The sequence below is a fragment of the Lepus europaeus genome, chromosome 1 (genome assembly GCF_033115175.1).
Source record: "Lepus europaeus isolate LE1 chromosome 1, mLepTim1.pri, whole genome shotgun sequence".
Lineage (NCBI taxonomy): Eukaryota > Metazoa > Chordata > Mammalia > Lagomorpha > Leporidae > Lepus > Lepus europaeus.
This window is the reverse complement of record NC_084827.1, coordinates 18781904-18805165: the sequence shown is the minus strand read 5'-3', so window position 1 is coordinate 18805165 and position 23262 is coordinate 18781904. Positions and strand designations below refer to the sequence as shown.

Sequence of the window (23262 nt, the reverse complement as noted above, 5' to 3'; positions counted from 1 at the left end):
CAGGAGTCTTGACTTTGAAGTGGAGCCAGGGCTCACACCTGGGGACTTGAGTAGGGGATGCGGGCGTTCCAACTGCTGAACCAAATGCCTGTCCTATCTGTGGGATTTATTAGAAGAACTGATGCAAGATACACTAAAGCCTTACCTGCCAGACATGTTCTTAAATGTATCCTGAAAATTTTCATGTTCAGACCGAGTTACAAAGAGCTTTTAAAATTGGCTTATATTTTTATAGCATTGTCACAAAAGATTTCTCTATAACTTATTATAATTGTTTCTATACTGGAATTAAAGAGATTCAGAGCACTACAGAGTAGCAATAAAGTAACTGTTTGAACCAGGAACTAAACTAAAACCCAAGGTCATGAAAGTAGAGAAGCACAAGGTTATCTTAACAGCATTTTGCTTCCTTGGACCCAAAATTCATTTTACTTGCAGAAATGCAGTGGCCTAACTAGGCCTCCGTCAAATGACTAAACCAAAACTTCTCATGAACAACACACTTCTTCATTTAAACAGTGGTCTGCCTCTCACTAAGCATGGCTCACTGGAGTCACTCACATGAGTTTCTGTGGGGGAAATTAAAGAAAGTTTCTACCTAAAAAAAAACCAGAGGGGTTAGCACTGTGCCAGCAGTGCCGGCATCCCATATGGGTGCCAGTTTGTGTCCTGGATGCTCCTCTTCCAATCCAGCTCTCTGCTATGGCCTGGGAAAGCAGTACAAGATGGCTCAAGTGCTTGGAACCCTGCACCCATGTGGGAGACCTGGAAGAAGCTCCTGGCTCCGGATCAGCCTAGCTCCGACTGCTGTGGCCATTTGGGGGGTGAACCAGTGGGTGGAAGGCTCTTCTCTCTGCTTCTTCCTCTCTGTAACTCTGCCTCTCAAATAAATAAATCTTAAAAACAAACAAAAAACCCCCACAAACCCATAAGGCTGGCATTGTGGCACAGAAGGTTACCTTGCTGCTTGTGATGCTGCCATCCCATGTTGGAGTACCTGAGTGCTGGCTGCTCTGCTTCCAACCCACCTTTCTGTTCATGTGCCTGGGAAGGACTGGAAGACGATCCTCGTTCTTGCATTCCTGCCACTTACAAAGGAGACCAGAATGGAGGTGCCTAGCCCAAATCTGGCTTTTTTGCCCAATCAGGGAGTGAACCAGCAGATGGGAAGAACTCTCCCTCTCTCTGTTGCTTTGCTTTTCAAATAAATACACCTTAAAACATACACACATCACCCTAAAAATAAAGTGTTGATTTTCCAAAGTTCTACATATTATAAAATCGCACTCCAAACACAGTGTCGGGCGTCTGGCCTGGTGGTTAGGACACCAGTTAAGATGCTCATACTAACCCTGGATACCTGGCTCCAGCTCTCAATTCCAGTTTCCTACCAATGCAGACTCAGAGAGGCAGCAATGATGGCTCAAGCAGCTGGTGCCTGCTTCCCAAGCAGGAGAACTGGGTTGAATTCCCAGCTCCAGCCTGGCCTACTCTCTGCTGGTGCAAGCATCTGGGGAGTAAACCAGCAGATGCAATCTTTCTGTCTCTCTGCCTCTCAAATAAAATAGTGGGAGGTAACTTCTCATCATAATGAAATAGAACATAATACCGCAAAAGTCTATTTATCTGACAATCAAAAGGATTAAATCATTTCCTGTTATCACTGGCCCAAGTTCAAAAAAAAAAAAAAAAAAAAGGAAAAAATATATATGGCACACTGATTATCAGAGTTTGTTTTTTTGTTTTGTTTTGTTTTTTTGACAGGCAGAGTGGACAGTGGTTCACCCTCCAATGGCCGCCACTGCCGGTGCGCTGCAGCCGGCGCACCGCGCTGGTCCGAAGGCAGGAGCCAGGTGCTTCTCCTGGTCTTCCATGGGGTGCAGGGCCCAAGCACTTGGGCCATCCTCCACTGCACTCCTGGGCCACAGCAGAGAGCTGGCCTGGAAGAGGGGCAACCAGGACAGAATCCGGCACCCCGACCGGGACTAGAACCTGGTGTGCCGGCGCCACTAGGCAGAGGATTAGCCTGTTGAGCGATGGTGCCGGCCAGAGTATCTTTTAATTAAAAAAGATTTTAAAAGGGACCTGACAAGGTATCAAGTCTAGTGAAACAGGCAAACCTAAACCTAAACCACCCTATTTAGATGGTAGTCTGACCTAATTTTAAAGGCCATTGGAATACCTTAAGCTAGTATTTTAACTAGTTTTGCCCCATGAACGTGTGTGTGTGTTAAGGCTTTCCTTCCGTTGGTTCACCCCCAAAATGGCCTCTACGGCCGGCGCGCTGCACTGATCTGAAGCCAGGAGCCAGGTGCTTCCTCCTGGTCTCCCATGCGGGTGCAGGGCCCAAGGACTTGGGCCATCCTCCACTGCATTCCCGGGCCACAGCAGAGAGCTGGACTGGGAGAGGTGCAACCGGGACAGAATCTGGTGCCCCAACTGGGACTAGAACCCGAGGTGCCGGCACTGCAGGCGGAGAATTAGCCTAGTGAGCTGCAGCGCTGGCCTGTCCATGACTTTTCTCATTTTATCTCTGTTTACTCACATGGGTTTAGCTAGCTGTTGCTACTCGCCTTTAACATCAACTTCCACTGCAGTATGAGCTTGCTGGTTTTTTTTCTGGCCGCTCTATCAGCATTCAGGAAACCATTAAGCCTATTCTCAACTAACCATTTCTTCTTTTTTTTTTTTTCCCTCAGATGCTCAGCTTGGGTATCCTCAGACTGCAATTCAGACACGGTGCACACGGCTTGCTCCTGAGTGCGTGCCCTCTTCACTGAGAAGATGCAGAGACAGCTTGGTAGCATTTCAGAAGTTAGTTTCTAGATTTGTTAGCTGGATCTTCTAACATCGTGGGATTTTTCCCCCTATTTTAAAAGAATGTATAGAGGCAAGCGCTGTGGTGTAGCGAGTGAAGTCACCACCTGCAGTGCCGGCATCCCAATATGGGCGCCGTTCTAGTCCTGGCTGCCCCACTTCTGATCCAGCTCTCTGCTATGGCCTGGGAAAGCAGTGGAAGATGGCCCAAGTCCTTGGGCCCCTGCACCCACGTGGGAGACCTGGAAGAAGCTCCTGGCTCCTGGCTTCGGACTGGTGTAGCTTTGGCTGTTGCAGTCAACTGAGGAGTGAACCAGCAGATGGAAGATCTCTCTCTCTCTCTCTGCCTCTCCTTCTCTCTCTAACTCTTTCAAATAAATAAATAAATCTTAAAAAAAAATGTATAAATGGTGACAAGGTTCCTAGATTGGTCTTAACAGCATTTATAAAAGATCACAAAATACTCTCTAGTTCTAACTTAAATTAATAGACAGCAATTTTATTAATGTACGAGCCAATAATCATCTAAATGTAAGGTAAATGCTAGTATTTAAGTAAAATAGGTATTATCTGAGGGAGAGCACTACAGACCCTGAAGGGCACTTCATGGTACTTTCACAGGGACTGAACGCCCTGAATCTATACCTCATACCTTTACTTTATTAGAAGACACAAACGTATTACTACTATTATTAGCTTTGAACTGAGGCCTTTCTCATAAAGGGAAAAGTGAAATGAGCCAGGGAGAAGTAGATGTAAGACAGCAAAGGAAAGGAGGCGAGAACTGCTGAGAGCGACTGCCTAAGAGAAGGGACGGGGGAGACAGGAGAGGAGTGAGAGCAGCTCTGTGTGAAGGTGCAAAGACAGCACTCGAGATGGTGTAAACTAAACGAAGTAGAAAAACAGGAGACAGAAAAAGACTTACACTCACACGTACACACAATCAAAGGGAAAGAAGAGAGAAAGCTGTTAGGAAACATGTGAGTCAGGCAGGTCTTCAGCAAGTTCCCAGGTGGAAATTCTGGCCCACGATAGCTTCCTGACTTTCTAGAATGACAGACATTGGACTGGATTTGTGGCCTAGTGGGGGCGGATTTGTGGGACCTTTAATGCCAGCACCCTATATGAGCGCTGGGTTCATGTCCTGGCTGCTCCACTTCCAATCCAGTTTCCTACTAGTGGTCTGGAAAAGCAGACAAAGATGGCCCAAGCACTTGGGCCCCTACTACTTGTGTAGGAGACCCAGGAGAAGCTCCTGGCTTCTGGCTTCAGCCTGGCCCAGCCCTCACCATTATGGCCATCTGGGAGCGCACCAGCAGGTGAAGGGCTGATCTCTCTATAGTTCTCTAAGTCTGACTTACAAATAAATAATAAACTGGAGAAAAAAAAAAAAAAAAGAATGGAAGACAGGAAAGGCATAGACTCCACGACGTAGACAAGACATTTAACAGACATGCACTTACAGTAGCTTTAGACATCCTTCTATAATAAAAGCAAACATCTGACAGAGAAGTATGCTTTTAATCCCCTTGAGCCCAATACCCACAAATAACTATAGTCTATTATTTTAGCATTCATATTTGAAATTCGCGTTGACAAAATCAGAGTTATACTACACGAAGTTAAGCATTTTCCTGGGTGTTGCTTCAAAGATGGTTTTAAACCATGAGTAATGGATACAAAACCTTTTCCCAGTAAGATGCACTGTACTTTAGCGCTTCATTATCAACTGAGTCATTTAAGTTGCTTCCAATTTCTGAGTACTATAAATAATATTGAAATTCACATTCTTACATACTAATTTTAATGCACATTTCTTAGGTAATTTTTGGTTTAAACATTTTTCAAAGGACATAGAATCTTTATTGATCAAAAATACTGCTAGCCTGGCTATATCACAATACCTTTGCCAATACTGTTTAATATGCTAATTTGAAAAATCCTATTATCTCACTGCTTAAATGTGCATTTTTTGGGGTTAGATATAAAATCTTTTGCATCCTATACTTACTGGCCCTTTTTTATCTTTTAATTAAACATGACTCTATACTATTCTTTTTATGTTCTCCTGTTTTTAAAGATCACTCATCTTTATTTTACCCCAATAGAAAGTCTGTGTTTTCAGTGACTGGTCTCAGAATAGCTGAGCACAGGTGTAATGGCTAAAAATGGAAGCAGCCGCGTACGGGATATGGCAGTCTTTCAGACACTTCTTCGCATACAACAAAATCTTCATGGGCTGGGATTATTTGGGGTTCTGGACGAGGATTTCCAAGGGCCTTACGTGTACCTTCTTCACATCTCTGAGCTCTGTAAAGGCTGCTTTCAACATACAAACAATCCTTCTTGTAAAATCTGCTCTTTATACACTCTCTTCCAAACTGAGGTGCTGACTCACGCCTCACTAAACAACAGTGAAACGGAGCCACTCACGCCTGTGTAGTGTTTTATGTATGTGCGCCTCTTCTCTCCTAACTAGCAAAGGTGTCATAAAACCTTCCTAACGTCCAGCAGGACGGCACATGTCCTGAGGGTTTAAAAATACTGGTCATATCAAATATGTAGAGCTCACTTAATCCCGATTTCGTTTTCTAGTAGAAGAAACAGTGATTCGGATAAACTAAATGTCACTCCCATGGCCAAAGAGAATGAGGACCAGAACTTGGTTTCCTGGTTACCAGTCCACTGACCAATGACATACTCCCTGTTCTACACACGCCCAGCAGCACTGCTATGCATCTAGGAAATGTGTCTTTTTCTGAATGAAAATGATTAAAGTCTGAACATTTTTAAATACACTGAAACATTAAGATTCAATTACTATTCTTTCCATAACATTCTCTGAAAAAAAAATCATGCAAATATTTTCATATTACAGTTGATTAAATTTTATACTTTCACTTTGGAAGCATCCAGAGCAGTTTTATACATCCATTTGTATTACTGGATTTTCCCATTCATCTTATCTCTGAGCACAAATGACCTTTAGCCATTTCAAGAATCCATAGCTAACTTCAAAGCATCAAGATTTGCCATCACAGGGGCTAATGTTGTAGCAAAGGGGGTTGGGCCACAGCTTAAATCAGCCTCCCACATCAGAAGCAATTCGAGTCCTCATTGCTTTGCTTCTGATCCAGCTCCCTGCCAATGTGCTTGGGAAAGCAAAAAAGAAGATGGTCCAATAACTTGGGTCCCTGACACCCATATGAAGACCCAGTTGGAGTCTCAGGCTCCTGGCTTCGGCCTGGCCCATCCTTAGTCACTGTGGCCATCTGGGGAGTGAACTGGCAGATGGAAAATCTCTAGCTGTCTCTCCCTCCCTGTCATTCCACCTTTCAAATAAATAAGCCTTAAAAAAACAAACAAACCAAAAAAAAGATTCACCATCACTTAGGATATTTAAGCCAAACATAAAATTCCAAAAGATAAGTCCCAAGTGTCTGAAGCAGTAATGACAGTGAAAGAGTAGGTTCATAACTTCCCAAGGTACTCTATTTTCTTCTTTCCAAACAGGATTTCAGATAGCTATGTCATTATTTTGAAAAACAAAAACAAAAATCTCACTTATTCACAGTTGTAAGTTGTTTTTAAAGGATAATCGTCTAACTTGGAAAACTCCCTAAAACTACATTTGGAAAGTATCTCACAGGCAAGCATGTCAAATTGGATTGAGTGTTTGGAGAAATATCTAAAGAACATCCAGAATATAAACGATGATGCCCATGAGGAGACAGTATTTTTTAATTTTTCTTTATTTTGGCTCACTTGGACTCTTATAATCCTCCAGTGATATGGATCATTTAGAGCTAAAACACACACACACATATATAAAGATGAGACCAAACAAAAACTGTATACACATAAAGTGTTTACAATTCCAAGATCTAAGCATCAAAGACATTCGTCTGAGTGTGCTTACTTTAATATGGCTCAGGAATAACAGTATACCTGCCCAGATTCAACAGGGGCAAAGTTTAAGACGATCAGGTCAGGTTTAGTTTATTTCCCTGGTCCTTCTGTGGAATTTTACATCCGTACAACTCAAAAGAGGAAACTTCGACCCTTCTAAGTAAGCCACTACCTCTCAAAATGCTAAACGCCATCTCACCAGTAATGACATCGTTGCCAACCAAAAGGGGTCACCCCACACAGCGGATCAAAGCTCTCTTACGCAGTCTTCCTTTGGAGGAAACAAGGACAACTAGATCTACTTCCCCAAGAGCTGATGGCCACGTGTGGACATCACCGGTTCTGACAGCACACAGAAATGCAAAGCTAAATTATCACTGTCCCAACCCATTTCATGCTACTTTGTGTCATTACAGAAGGAATGCCTACGTTTAGATATTGTTCCTTACAAAGACAGGATGAAGCCATCGTATCACTGGGAAAAAGAGGTCAAGACAAGGTTTGAGAAACAGCTGCATTTCTGCAGGATGAGCTCTACTGTTTTCCTAGGCTAGGAATGTGGGGACACAAAACCATACCTGGCACAGCAGCTCCTGAGCTTTGGGTAAATAGATAGTAATCAAATATATTTGAATGAATTTATTTGGTTTTATCATTCTGTAACACCACTCAACTACACAAAAGTTCAAAATAGCTGGATAGGAGGAAGACGTGGCCCAAAGAAATAGATCAGCTGGGGCTGGGGAACCATAAAATCTGACAACAGCCCTCCAAATGCATGAAATTTAGATTCTGTTGCCCAGGGGAGGAGCTAGGAAAAGGGCAGCTGCCCCGACAAGGCAGGCGTTTGAGGCTCTCTGCAAAAGCCTCCACACCTCCCAGTCTGTTTCACCATCCCTAACTCTAAAGCTCGGGGCCCTGTGGCAATGATGAAATTTCTGATTCAATTATCCACAAAATATTTTCTCGAGTACCAGGTTTAGAAAACCTCAAGGAAATTACCAGTTTATTCTTCCAAGTGAACACTAAGAGCTCCCCAGCCATTACAGATGCATTGTCGGGTTTTTATAGCATAAAACTCTACAGCACACAAAGTAGCTAGATGTTGGGGAAGATGTTGCTTTTAGTTGGAACTTGGTCAGTGACCATCCCAACTTTTCTGCACACTGACTCCACACAGAAATGTGGGGGCGTGGGATCAAGGCCTAGAGCTCAGAATGTTTCCTTTAAAATGAAACAAACAATAACCCTTTGCTGGGAGTAGGGGGTATAAGGGATGGCCTAACTCCAGCTCTGAAGGCAGCCTAAGGCAGTGGCAAGATGTTTTTTAACTTTGGCAACCCTGAACATGAGGCTTGCTCAGACTGTCTAACACACAGTGTATGCCAATGTTATTTTACTATTCTCACTTAAAGTCGGTCACAAGTTTGTGATATTTTAAAGCTATGTATAGACTGAAGTGAAAAGGTTGGATTAATTAAATTATCACCATTCTATAATTAATACATTTGAAAGTATCAATTTTCAATTGGATGTTACCTTTGTAGCACCGGACATTAAACCCCCATTCTCACCGAATACCTTAACAGGGGCAACAGGTTAACAAGATCACCAGGTAAGGCAGAAGGAAGATGAAGGCGTGGAAGAAGTACCACTTTGTACAGCCCCACTGAGGCTCTGCGGTTTAGAGGCTTTATATAAAGATTCCAGGTGGAGACGAAGGAAAAGGACCATTTTGTTGCTATGTACCCAGAACAAACACAAATTAAGATCTACAGAGGATTTTTAAATGACAAAACTAAAATAGATTCCATATAGATTCGTGCCAACCAACTCAGATTTAAGACCGTTCATTATTTTACTGCTCAAAACTGGAAAGGACCGTGGGCCTTAATGTTGGTTTAATTTGACACTAAAAGAGAGAAATCTAGAGACTGTCACTGTGATTATGAGAAAAGGAAAATGTGAATGTCTTCTATGACACCAAGGAAGTGCCCCCCAAAGTCACAGAACATAGCTAAGTCACTGTTTCTGGAGTTAATTACCCACGAGATGCTGGGTTTCTTCTCTTAGATAAACCAGTCACGTACCTATAGACGGAGACTTGAAAGGGTATTTATCAGGAAGATCCACTCTAACTTTCCACACTCCGCCTTCATACGGTGCTGAAATAAAAGCCAACATGTTAAACACCAGAACTGAGTCCAAATCAGAAAATAAACCTCAGTGTAAGTTAAACATTAACCCTCGCCTCCTCAGATAACCTTTCAAACTGACTCCTTCAGGAGCCAGGGACCTATTACAACCCAAAAGTACCCTACATTCAGATTAAGATATTTCTGCTTAAAAGATATGGGGTTAGAAGATAAGCCAAGGTTCATTCTCTCTCCCAGATTTACTTGTTTAGTGTTAAACACTATTGTCCCTTTCTCTTCTACCTAAAAAATAAATGAAACATAAACCTTCATGCCTCCCTCCAAATGAAAACAAAAACATTTCCCAGAAACCACCCATAACCAAACCAGAATCCACAACTCTAATACTATCACATAAAGATGTTTAAAAGTCTGCAATTATGAGTAGTGGAAGACTTCTCACTGGTTCTAGAGTTCAATTAAACCTATTTTTCAAACACTCTGCATGCCATCATCTGCTTGGTTTCTGTCTAGGAAGGAATAGAGCAGACGACTGTAGCAGAGGAACACATACCAAGACGTGTACTTACTTCCTTGTGGTCCATAAAACTTCACTACAAACTCATTGAGTCCTCCCAGGATCGTAACCTCGTGTTTACTCTCAATGCTAAGGTGAACAGTAAAGGAAATTACACAGGTTTTACAACACCTGGAAGAAAACTGGTGACATCCCACCCCCCAAGATACAGCATTTAAAAGGTGGCCAAAATTGAGTTATCAAACATAAAATATATAATAATTCCATAGTTTAAGACACGACAAGGACTCTTAAGAGTGAGTAAACTTTGGATTCAGAGGGGCTAGGGTTCAAATTCAAGGACTGCCACATACTGGGTTTGGGAGACTAGAAGAAATAATGTACATCCGTTCCCCAAGACTTTGTGCTTTCTCTGCAAACTGCGGGACCACCACTTCCTAGAATTCTGAGAAATAAATGGGCTAACTACGTAAAATCTGTAAGACTACATTTTACCTACAGGGAAATGAAAAACGGGAACTTACTTGTAGCTTTTCTCCTCCATCCTCTCCTTCCCAACCTATCCCCAACTGAGCCTTTAACATAAATCCAATCCAGGATTTTCTTTATCTAACCTCAAATACCTCACCAAACACTGATTCGCTTCAACTGGAAATGCTGCGCTCCTACATGATGAACCTACTAGGTCCTCACAATGTTCTCTGCTGCACAATTCAAACTAGTTAGTGATGCACCCGTGCTGTAAGCAGTACTGCCAAATGCAAACGACCACCCAAAGTTTTTCTAAAAAAACCAAATGTTCTTTTGTGGCACTTCACATGTGCCTCTAGGCTGTGCTACACTCCAGAGCTCTAAGCAAAGAGGAGTACTACTTCTGTGTGGTCTTCCTCAAAAGCCCGCCTGCCCTCAAGACTCCCATCCCTTAGAAAGTACTAAGATTCACAAGTACTAGTACCTTAGAAAGTACTAAGATTCAATTACAAAAACCAAATCCATCCTTTTCAGAAGAGAGGGTTACCGGCCTAAGATCTGTAATGTATTTCTGCTTTAGGTACCACCAAATAATAGCTCTATTTATAGGATTTTTTTTTTAAATTTGAGAGGCAGTGAGAGACAGATAGAGAGCTGCCAATCTATTAGCTCATTCCCCAAGTGGCCCACAATGAAGGGCGCAGAAGTGGGAGCCAGAAACATATCCCAGGTCTTCCACGTGGATGGCAGGAACTCAAGGACTTGAAGTCACTACTGCTGTCCCCCAGGGTCTGCACTGGCGGCCAGTTGCAATCAGGAGCCAGAACAAGGCATCGAATCTAAACACTCGGATGAGGGAGCAGGTGTCCTAATCACTAAGCTACACACAGCTCCTACCGAAAGGAGTTTTAGATGGTAGGGGCTTTGGATGTCTTAAAAATCACTAAAACATTAGAAACAAAAAGCACATCTTTTTCAATCAGGAATGCAAATTACATTTTAATTGCATGCATTTTTATACAGAATAGAAAAACAAATTAAAAAAAATTTTTTTAAAGATTTCTTTGTTTAGAAGTCAGAGTTGCAGAGACAAAGGGAGAAAGAGTTATCTTCTTCGAACTACTTGTTCACTCCCCACATGGCCACAAGGATCAGGGCTGAGCCAGGCAGGAGCCAGGAGATGGGACTTCCACATGGGTGGCAAGGGCCCAAACACTTGGGCCATCTGCTGTTGCTTTTCCCAGGATCAGAAGTGGAGCAGCCAGAACACGAACTGGTGCCTGTAAGGGATCTCAGTGTCACAAGCGGAGGCTTTACCTGCCACACCACAATGCCGGCCCCATAAAAGAAATTTTAAAATGATCTCTTGGGCCCATGCTATGGTGTAGCAGGTAAAGCTGCCACCTGCCATGCTGGCATCCCATATGGGCATGTCCCAACTGCTCCACTTTCCACCCAGCTCCCTGCTAATGTGCCTAGGAAAGCAGCAGGGGATGGTCCAAGGCCCTGCACCCATGTGGGAGACTGAGAAGAAGCTCCTGGTTTCAGTCTGACCCAGCCCTGACCATTGCGGCCATTTGGGGAGGGAACCAATGGACAGAAAATTACTCTTAATAATTCTGCCTTTCAAAAAGTAATCTTTTAAAAAGTGTCTTTTAAATGGAGGAAAAAATTATTCTTAAAGCTTTAAAACTGAGTATTTCATTCTCTCTAAGTCTGTTCCCTGCCGGCCACAAAAAGCACTACATGAGGCTAGATACATTTTTGGCAAAGTCCCTGCTCAACAGCCTTGAGTGGTATCCACAAATAAGATAATTTAGTGCAGGCTAATTTGAGCGCATTCTTTTCTAAATGAAATTTATCTACTTTAATTATCTACTTTAATAACAAGTACAATAAAAGGACCCAAATGGTATTCACATAGGAAATTTTTTACTTGGTCAAATCTCTCTCACATATGCACACACACAAACACACACACACATACTATTTTCTCCCTGATCCATCCAACAGCGACCCTCCCACATCCTGCAAAATGTTCCCAAGTTAATGCTAATGTAACTTGGAAAAAAAAAAAAAAACTGTGCCATGTTTCACTTTTTAAAGAAGCCTTCTTATGTGAGTGGGGGGAAAAGGTCAAATCCAGTTATAATAAACAAAATTAAATACAAACAATAAAACTGTTGAAGAAAGCAGACTTTTCTGTAGAGGAGGCTTTCCTTAGAATGACTGCAAGCCAGAAACCACGAAGGAAAAGACTAGCAAGTGTAGGTACACACACATTTAACACATCCATCTTGTAAAACATAAAGAGCAAAACTAGGCAAAAAATTACAGTAAATGTCAAAAAATGTGAATTTTTAAAATAAGGAGTTATTACAATGCAATTATGAAAATAATACAAACAGCCCAACAAAGTCTAACCATCAAGAAGACTGACACACACTATTTCAATCTCTCTGATCTTAAAAAACAAGACTTTCCTGTCTCTCCCTCTCACTGTCTGTAACTCCAACTCTCAAATAAAATAAATAAAATATTTTTAAAAAAAGACAATTGAAATGGACAAAATTAAATAATAAAGGCAGAGTTACAAAAAAAGAAAGACGGGTCTTCGGTCAGATCTGCTGGTTCACTCCCCAAATAGCTGCAAAGGCCAGGCCAAAGCCATCTGGGTTTCCCATGTAGGTGGAGGGGCCCAAGCACTCGGGCCATCTTTCACTGCTTTCCCAGGCACATTAACAGGGATCTGCATTGGAAGTGGAGCTGCTGGGATCAGAACCAGCGCCCATAAGGGATGCTGGCATCACAGGTGGCAGCTTAACCAGCCATGCCACAGTGCTGACTCCTAAAGATGTCTGTTTTACCCTTTACCTGATGGGATAAACTAAGTTTCTTCTGGGATTTAGTCGACACTTAGGTCTGCTTTACCAAGAAGATTCTTGGGGCTTATGTTGTGGTGCAGCAGGAATGCCCCACTTGTGACACCTGCTTCCCAGACAGGAATGCCTGGTTCTAGTTCCAGCTACTGGGCTTTTGACCCAGCTTCCTGCCAATGTACCTGGAAGTTGGTGGATGATGACCCAAGTACTTGTGGTCCTTGGCTCCTGGGTTTCGTCTGGCCCAGCCCTGGCTGACATGGGCCTTTGGGGAGTGAACCAGAGGATGGAAAATCTCTCCTCTGTCTCTCCCTCTCTGTCACTCTGCCTTTCAAATAAATGTTTAAAAAGAAGAGAGGGTTCTCCTTTCCTAAACCCTATTAACAATGAGATCAGAAATCAATGCTCCTCTTTCGCCATGATCCCTGGTACAATCTACTGGCCAGATACAAAGGGTGTGTCTTTAATTACACAGCACACCACAAATTAAAGGGTTCAGATAGTCCATTTCATATGAAAAGCTAAAAGCAAACTGAATGAAACTTTTAAAATTTCCACCAAGTTGGTAAGATGAGAAGCTGTGCTAAATTTATGCTGCCTTGGAATGGTAGAGACACAAAGTCAGATGGGAAAAAAGCATTTAGGTTTAGTCAAAAGAAAAACACTGCATTAAAAATAAGCCATTCCATCACCACTGAATGAATGACTTGCCACAAAAACATATAAAATTACTTGACTGCTACGACCACGGGTATTTATGGTGGAGGCCACGAGTTTCTTCCCCTCCCTGCTGCAAAGCCAAGGGCAAGGCAGGCAGGGCGGTGGCAGGTTAAAACGACAGAACTCTCTGCGAAGCACCGGCCAGGCTGGTAGACTGGTGGGAACTCACTCAGAGGGTCCTTTACTGTCTCAGTTTCAAAGCTTAAAAACATAAAACATCTTTTATAAACTGTTCTCCTGAAGTTTTGTTAAAGAAATCCATATGTCATCACATCTTCCTCCAAGTTATTCACAAAATACTGTTGTTGTTGTTTTTTTAAATCTACTTAGCACTTTACCAGTAAGGAGTACCACTATTTTTGGGAAAATAATGATTAACATCCCTAGGAACCCACGTCCATTCCACTTTTAAAATGCCAGCCACCTACCACTTTATTTTCCCTGAATGGCATCACAATTACACAATCTAATATTTAAAGATAAATGCCAAACTGTCAAGAGATAATTGACACTCTTGGTAAATGCGTCTGTCGGATTTCAGAAGTGATCTTTATATGGCTGTGAAATTTTCAAAATCATAAAGGAGCCCAGGTTATGCCTGTGAAGCAGGACATGAACAGGTCAAGGACCTAGGTTTCAGACACCCTTGAGTCCTCAGTTTCCTGATAACGAGTTTATCAAATAAGAGGGTGACCTCCTTGAGCTGTGTCTAAGAGAGTGGGGGCTGGGACAAGGACCGTGCGTGCACTCAGAAGGCAGAATGAAGTTGCCTGCTGTCCTCCCTCTAGTCCATTTCCAATTCACCTTGAAATTGAGCACACCAGGGAAACTGAAGAAATACAGTAACTTTCACTACCTACTCTTCTTGGCTAAAAAATGGTGTGCTGGGAGAGTACTATGGTGTAGTGGGTTAAACCATCAGCCTGCATCCCATTTGGTAGTGCTGGTTCAAGTCTCTGCTACTCCTTCCATCTTCTCGCTGATGTGCCAAGGAAGCAGCACATGATGGCGCCAAGTACCGGAGTCCCTGCTACCCGCAAGGGAGACCTGGATGGAGTTCTGGCTCCCAACTCCAGCCTGGCCCAGCCCTGGCTATTGCAGCCATTTGGGCAGTAAGCCAGCAGCTGGATGAGCTGTCTCCATCTTTTAAATAAACAACAATAAATTTTAAAACCTATTAATACGTAAACTATCACAAAAATATTTTTGGGTTATGTTATACAGAATCATTGAAATATTTACTAATTAAAATATAGAATTGAGGATTTGCATCAAAATAACCCAGTGGAGGTCAGGGCGGGGAATATACAAAACCCAGCACGGCCCTGAGCTGATCATGACTCAATATGAGCGATGGGTAGACGGAGGTTCACGATACTGCTCTCCCTACTTCTGCATGTTTCAAATTTTCCATAATAAAAGTTCTAAAGAAATTATGTAGCCAGTTACCAGTTACCAGTTCAGAAGAGCTCAGCCACCACAGCTCTCTGCAGAGTTTTGTGAAATGATCCAACACTTAGTATAAGGTGGAAAAAAGTCGCCAGGAACCCCGCATTGAAGAAAACGAAGACTTCCCATTCAAAGAGAAGAATACCCAACAGAGATAGAAAACCAACAGCTAGCAGTCTTGAGGAATCAAATCTAAGTGGCCTCACAGGGGTGTCTGGGAAAACCCAATCACACAGAAGACTAAGAGTGCAGCTCTGTGTGCTACTGACAGGCTCTGGGAAAAATACTAACTAAAACACCTTTGTCTAATTGTAGGTAAAGACAAAATGGTCATACCAAGGCTTCTGGCTGACATGAGGAGCTTAAATTAAACGAAAGGTTTTAAAAAGTTTGTGTTCAGGGCCAGTGTTATGCTGCAGCAGGTAAAGCCAGGTTAAAGTTCCAGCTGCTCCACTTCTGATCCAGCTCTCTGCTAATGACCCAGGAAAAGCAGTAGAAAATGCCAAGTGTTTGGGTCCCTGCACTCATGTGGGAGATCCAGATGAAGATCCTGGCTTCAGCCTGGCTCAGCCCTGGCTGTTGCAGTCATCCGGACAGTGAACCAGCAGATGGCAGATCTCTCTCTTTCAAATAAATAAATCTTTATTTAAAAAAAAAAATTTACCTGAAAGGCAGAGAGACAGAGAGAGCTCCCATCTACTGGTTCACTCCCTAAACCCCTTCAACAGTGAGGCCATGGCCGGCAGTGAGTCTGGGTCTCCCACGTGGGTGGCAGAGAATCAACTTCGTGAGCCATTACTGCTGCCTCTTAGGGTACACATTAATAGGGAGGTGGAATCTAGGGTCAGGAATCAAACCCAGATACTCCAATGTGGGATGCAGACATCTTATGAATTAACTAGGCTAAAAGCCTGACGCCAAGGAGGTCTTACTTCTAATCTGAAATGGTTTACTAAATGTTCTACAGACCTTACGTAAGTGCCATGAGCCTGCTTTCATAAGCTTAAAGTCTAGTAAAAGAACATGAGATCTGTTCATTAAAAAGTAAACGCAGGGGCAGGCTCTTAAAGATGTCCAGCGGTCCCACACTGAAGTAACTGGGTTCAATTCCTGTCTCTGGCTCCTATTCCTGTCTCTGGCTCCTGAATCCAGCATCCTGCCAATGCAGACCCTGGGAGACAGAGGTGATGGCTGATCTAACTGGGTTCCTGCCACCCACCTGGAGACCTGGGTTGTATTCCCAGCTTCTGTCTTTGGCCCCAGTCCAGCTCTGGCTACACTGGACATTTGGGGAGTGAATCAGTGGATGGGAGTTAGCTTACTTACTCTGTCTCTCTGCCTCTCAAATAAACAAATACATTAAAAAAAAAAAAAAAACAAAAAAACAAAAAAACAGTAAATGCAGGAGTAGGTATTTGAGGCAGCAGTTAAGACACTGCCTGGGATACCACATGCTGCATTAGAGCGCCTGGTTAGAGTTTCAGATCCTTTGCTTCCCATCCAGTTCCATGGTAATGGGCATCTTGGAAGGCAGGAGACAGCTCCAGTACTTGAGTTCCTGCCACTCATGTGGGAGCCTCGGACTGAGATCTGGGCTCCTGACTTTGGCCGGGTCCAGCCCTGGCTGTTGCAGGCATTTAGGGAGTGAATTAGTGGATGGAAGATCTCTGTGTCTCTGCTTTTCAAGGAAGGTGAAAAACAAGACTTTTTAAGTTATATACAAAGAAGTAAATGCAAGAAGAATGTGCAGAAAGTGTACTGGAGTTCAGAGTAGGAAGAGCTTTCTTCTGGCCTGGGGAAGGGATAGCAGTTGTTTACCATGGAAGGCAAGGACTTACACAATGCCTTAAGAACAGTGTGATTTGGACGTGATGAGATAGGAGAAGGTATTTAAAACAAAACTTACTGAACAGGCAACCACCAGCACAACACTTATAACACCTGACACCCATGTCCCCTATCAGAGGGCCTAGGTTCAAGTTCCGCCTCCACTTTGGATCCAGTCTCCTGCTAATGTTCACCCAGGGAAGCAGTGATGATGGCTCAAGTACCTGGGACCCTGCCATTCATGTGGGAGACCTGGACAGAGTTTAAGTCTCCTGGCTTTGGCCTAGTCCACTTCTAGTTACTGGAGGCATTTGGGGAGTAAACTAGCAAATGGAGATATTTCTTTAATAAAATGAAAACAGAAAAAATTATAAAGGCAAACAAAAACTTAGCACAGGATAGGTTCAGAGAGAGAGAATAGTGCATTTTATTTTGATGACTGGATCGCAGGGAACACTAGAACATAGGGCAAGACCAGATCATGGGGGCCCTGAGACATGGGTTTTGTCTGGTGATCCAGGAGATAGTCAATACTTCCATATACAGTATATGTAACTGCTTTACAAAAATAACCCAGCTGTGGTGCCTAAGACTGGCAAAAGGTGGGAATAAACAGTGCTAAAGCAAAAGGGCAGACCAGAAATATTCAAGATCTCAACTAATTTAACAGCTGCAGGAGTGATGGGAGAAGATGAAAAGGAAACGTCACAGGCGTCTGCAGTGGACTGGACCTGACACGGCTGGTAGAATGAATGCTTCATTTTCCTGAGGAAACAAAACACTAACTTCACACATCCGTCTCCTAACTTCTAAACATGAACAAAGCACGGAGGTTCCAACGTCTCAGCGAGGACTTCGAGGATCACCCCTGCTGTAACCACACATTCTCCTCCAATCCGATCACAGAATTTATTTTACTTCTATTCACTCTGTCACCTCTCTCTACTGGAATGACAACTCTGTAAGTACCGGGATTGTCTGTTTTGTTCACTGACGCGCTGCTGGAGTCTACAAGGGTACCCAGCACATAAGAAGGCACGCACTCAGAGTCACACAATGAACACACGAGTAAAAGTTCAAGGTAGCCATGGGCTGCAGCCCTGCAGTCAGATCTCGGCACAGTTTCAGTCTGGTCAGACAGCTGAGGGGATACTACCGATGACAAAGGAAAACATGGGGAAGAAGGAACACGTTTTTGGTTTCATATTTTTAATTTCTGGGGGTGGCCAAGAGAGAGGAAAAGAGAGAGCTCCCATCTGCTGGTTCACTCTCCAAGCACTGGCAGTAGCCAGGAATGGACCAAGCGGGAGCCAGGAGTCACTGACATAAACCAGGCCCCTCATAGGGGTGGCAGGAATCGAACTACCTGAGCCAGCACTGTCGCCTCCCAGGACCTGCACCAGCAAGAAGCTGAACTCAGGAGCTGGAGCGGGGACTGAACTCGGCCCTCCAAAATGGGAGGTGGCCATCTTAATGGCTAGGCCAAACACCTGTCCCAGGAAACAGTTTTCTAAAATGGAAGACGCGAGGTTCTACAGACATGAATCTGGAGTATTAGTGGTTAAACCAAGCAGCAAAGTGTAAACGCAGCGAGAAACTCATGACTTCAGTCTCCTTATCAATCACTTAAGTCCAAGTCCGTTTCCCAATCTGTATAAAAAGAGGGTGGGATGTTACCCCACTCACCAGCTTATTGAAGATGAAATAGAATCTAAAAGATATCTAGCCCAGCTGACACAAGAGTAACTACATTTTTCTAATGTAAATACACAGAACTCTGTCATATGATTAAAATTTACTTACACAACACTCAAAAAGCTTTTTTTTTTTTTTTTTGGACAGGCAGAGTAGACAGTGAGAGAGACAGAGAGAAAGGTCTTCTTTTTGCCGTTGGTTCACCCTCCAATGGCCGCCGCGGTAGGCGCGCTACGGCCGGCGCACTGCGCTGATCCGATGACAGGAGCCAGGGGCTTCTCCTGGTCTCCCATGGGGTGCAGGGCCCAAGCACTTGGGCCATCCGCCACTGCACTCCCAGGCCACAGCAGAGAGCTGGCCTGGAAGAGGGGCAACCGGGACAGAATCCGGTGCCCCGACCGGGCCTAGAACCCGGTGTGCCGGTGCCGCAAGGCAGAGGATTAGCCTAGTGAGCCGTGGCGCCGGCCTCAAAAAGCTTTTTTATAGAAATATCTAGGGGCCGGCACTGTGGCGTAGCAGGTAAAGCCCCTCCCTGCAGTGCTGGCATCCCATATGGGCGCCAGTTTGAATCCAAGCTGCTCCACTTCTGATCCAGCTCTCTGCTGTGGCCTGGGAAAGCAGTAGAAGATGGCCCAAGTCCTTGGGTCCCTGCACCCGCTTGGGAGATCCGGAAGAAGTTCCTGGCTTTGGATTGGCTCAGCTCTGGCCATTGTAGCCAACTGGGGAGTGAATTAGCGGATGGAAGATTTCTCTCTCTGCCTCTCCTTCTCTCTCTGTGTAACTCTTTCAAATAAATAAATAAATCTTTAAAAAATATATCTAAAAACTCCTTTGGCTTCCATATTCTTAAGCAGATTACTGAAAAGGAACAAATGCCCTTTCTTGATGCTGGGTCAACATGAGTAACAGCTGCTATACTGTACTATAAAATCAATGATGGCCTTAGGAACTAATAAGGTAAATTATTATTTTCTGCTACAGAAAAATTTCTCATACTCATGTTTCCTTCTGCCAGTTTCTCTTTTTTTTTAATTTGGCATGGGAGCTGCCAACAGGTTACTATCCCTTAAATTATATCTTGGCCTACAAAAGCCAAATAACCACAGTTCATGAAATTACATGTAAAAATTAAGCATAAATATACAAGGGTACTTCAGAAAGCTTGTGGAAAATAGAATTAAAAGACAAGTTTATGCAGCCGGTGCAGTGGCACAGCGGGTTAAGCAATGGCCTGCATCATCGACATCCCATATGGGCATGGGTTCAAGCCCTGGCTGTTCCACTTTCAATCCAGCTCCCTGCTAAAGCACCTGGGAAAGCAGTGGAAGATGGCCCAAGTGCTTGGTCCCCTGCACCCATGCGGGAGACCCAGAAACAGCTCCTGGCTCCTGGCTTTGGCTTGGCCATTCAGGGAGTGAACCAGAGGATGGAATCTATCTCTCTCTACCTCCATCTCCCTTATTCTAACTCTACCTTTCAAATAAATAAAATTTAAAAGAGAGAGAGAGAGAGAAAACTAAGAAAAAAAGGCAAGTTTATTTTGGTGCAAAAATCTTGAAATCCATTTGTATTTCCATGAACTTACTGAAGGTCCCTCATCTACGTGGATTTCAAAAGACTTTGCACAAAGACACAACAATCTTTTAATTCTATTTTCCATTGAGTTTTTGAAATACACTAGTAGACCAAGAAAGAACCTGTCCAATGATTAAAATACATAACTTTTAGCAACCTTGCAACTAAGTTAGTTGGCTGAGGTTACCAAACAACTTCTGAACAAGGAAAGCATCAAGTATTTAGGAATAGCCATTTCAGGGGCCGGCGCTGTGGTGCAGTGGGTTAATGCCCTGGCCTGAAGTGCCAGCATCCCATATGGGCACTGCTTTGTGTCCCAGCTGCTCCACTCCAATCCAGCTCTCTGCTATGGCCTAGGAAAGCAATAGAAGATGGCCCAAATGCTTGGGCCCCTACCCCTGTGTGGGAGACCCAGAAGAGGCTCCTGGCTCCAGATCAGCTCAGCTCTGGCGCTGCAGTCATTTGGGGATTAAATCAGCAGATGGAAGACCTCTCTCTCTCTCTCTCTCTCTGACTCTGTCTTTCAAATAAATAAAACACACCTTAAATAAAAAAGAAATAGCCATTTCAAAATAAATACGTATCATCCAGAAGCAAATACAGCCGACAAATCTTTGTCAACTTCCTATTGGATCCTGACCATGTAAGGACTCATTATCTAAGGAATAAAGAGCAGTATTTTATACTTTAAAATCCTCACAAAATCAATTCAAACAAGAAGTAAGGTTAAATATCAAGAATATTCATTACTACCCACCAAACCACAAATCACGCTAGCCCTTAGGAGAGATTTTCCTTCTCAAGTGCTACGCTCCATTTGGAGCTTCCATGTCAGAAACCAAAGTAAACATTGGCAAGATCCGAGTAAATGTTACTTTAAAAAGTGGGAAAAATCATCACTAACTTAGACTTTCCTGGATCTATTACTCACTACCAGATTCCCAAATAATAAAGTTAAAAATTCAAAAGAAAAACAGTCGTAAGTTACGGACAAGAATTTTAAAACAAGTTCTAGAAATACATCACACACCCCATCCACAACAAGAAAAAAATTCTTTTTCTATTTGAGAGGCAGAGACAGGGAGCTCCCATCCACTGCATTCACTCATCAAACGCCTACAATGGCCAGGTGTGGGCCAAAACCAAAGCAGGGGCCAGGAACTCAGTCCAGGCCTCCCACACGGGTGGCAGGAACCCAACCCCTTGAGCCATCGTCTGCTGCCTCCCAAGGCCGGCATTACCAGAAAGCCGGAATCAGGACCCTGAGACTGCGGGCAAACCCAGGCACTTCAGTGTGGGACATGGCGCTGACCTCCTGGCCAAACGCTCACCCCACCCAACACATTTTTAAAAGCAGGTTTACAAAGCTGAGCTGTCAAAGAGAATCCAGTCCAGAAAAGTGACAGAGAAAAGTCAAAGGAAATGGTATAAAGGAACGATGCCATCTTGAGATCAAGGAAATCTAGTCCAAGAAAGGTAAGGGGGCTGGCACAGTGCTGCAGAGGGTTGAGCAGCAGCCTGCAACACGGTATCTATTATCAGAGCACCGGTTCAAGTCCCAGATGCTCCACTTCTGATCCAGCGCCCTGCTAAAGTGCCTCAGAAGGCAGCAGAAGATGACCCAAGTGCTTGGGCCTCTGCCACCCATGGGGGAGACCAGGATGGAGGTTCTGGATCTTGGCTTAAGCCTGGCCCAGTCCTGGATGTTAAGGCCACTCGGGGAGTGAACCAACAGATGGAAAATCCGTCGTGCCTCCCCCTGCCCCCACCACCCCATCGATCTGCCTTTCAAATAAACCTTTCAAACAAAAACAAGGTTTATACTTTTCAAAACTCAATTCCAATTAAGCACCTCAAAATATTCAGCAGTCAGAAGGTTATCAATAAAATGTTAACAGCTCCTAAGAAACCAAACTTCATTGCTTTGCCATTTGATGGTAACAGTGCATTTTTACTTGCAGCTAAAAATTACAAACTTACATAACACATGTACATAAGTTAGCAGCATGTTAGCTACATAGCACATTACTCTTAAATAACTCATAGAACGTTCACCAAAAGCTTTCTTTTCACGTCCTGATTCCCTTGTTAGAGCTTAATTTGAAAGTAAAAGCCTGGGTGGGCATTTGGCCTCCTGGTAAGGATGTCTGCGACCCAAATCAGAGAGCCAGGTTGGATCCCCAGCTCTGGCTCCTCATTCCAGCTTCTTGCCACTGCAGACGCTAAGAATCAGTGGTGATGGCTCAGGTAATTAGGTTCCCACCACCCAGTGCTGGAGACAGCATTCTCTGCTACTGGTGAAATCTGAGCAGTTGTGTGCACCTGGGGGGTAAATCAGTGAATGGAGCTCTATGCCTCTGCACTCAAAAGAAAACAACAGCACACACACACACACACACACACGGCAAAAATCAATGGCATATTTCAAATACAGCATATTCCCAATCATTTATTTTCTTAACTATTATAGTGGCATTTTGGTTAAGAAAATGCCAGGGGTCGGGGGCCAGTGTTGTGGCTTAGCGGGTGAAGCCACCCCCTGCAGTGCCAGCATCCCATGTGGGCGCCGGTTAAAGACCCAGCTGCTCCACTTCCAATCCAGCGCTCTGCTATAGCCTGAGAAAGCAGATGGCCCAAGTCCTTGGGCCCCTGCACCCACATGGGAAACCCGAAGAGGCTCCTGGCTTCAGATTGGCACAGCTCTAAACATTGTGGCCATTTGGGAAGTGAAGCAACAAATGGAAAACTACCCCCCTACCCACCCACCCATCTGCCTCTCCTCCTCTCTCTGTGTAACTTTGACTTTCAGGTAAAATAAATGAATCTTAAAAAAAAAAGAAAGAAAATGCCAGGGGCTGGCACTGTGGTGTAGCAGGTAAAGCCTCTGCCTGCGATGTCAGCACCCTGGCTTTAGAATGGCCCAGCTCTGGTCATCACATCGCAACCAGCCAATGAAGATCGCTCTCTCCCTCTCCCTCTCTCTGTAACTTTGTCTTTCAAGTAAATAAATATTAATTTAAAAAAAAAAGTTTTTAGGGGCCAGTGTTGTGGCATAGGAGGTAAAGCACAACCTGTGGTGCCAGCATCCCTGGTGGGCACCGGTTTGAGTCCCGGCTGCTTCACTTCCAGTCCAGCTCCCTGTTGATGAGCCTGGGAAAGCAGCAGATGGAGGCCCAAGTGCGTGGGGCCCCTGCACCCACGTAAGAGACTGGGAAGAAACTCCTGGCTCCTGAGTTTGGTCTGGCCA

The 23262-nt window shown here is 43.9% G+C and overlaps 1 protein-coding gene across 1 annotated transcript in view; it reads right to left on the bottom strand.

The window, feature by feature from the left end:
* UBE2H (ubiquitin conjugating enzyme E2 H) overlaps window positions 1–23262 on the bottom strand; it is a 111340-nt gene that overhangs the window by 36229 nt on the left and 51849 nt on the right. The window contains exons 2-3 of the mRNA XM_062200357.1: window positions 9452–9528; window positions 8817–8891 (exon numbers count right to left, since the gene is read on the bottom strand). Of these exons, the coding sequence (XP_062056341.1) occupies window positions 8817–8891; window positions 9452–9528 (152 nt within the window). The remainder of the gene's footprint in view (window positions 1–8816; window positions 8892–9451; window positions 9529–23262) is intronic.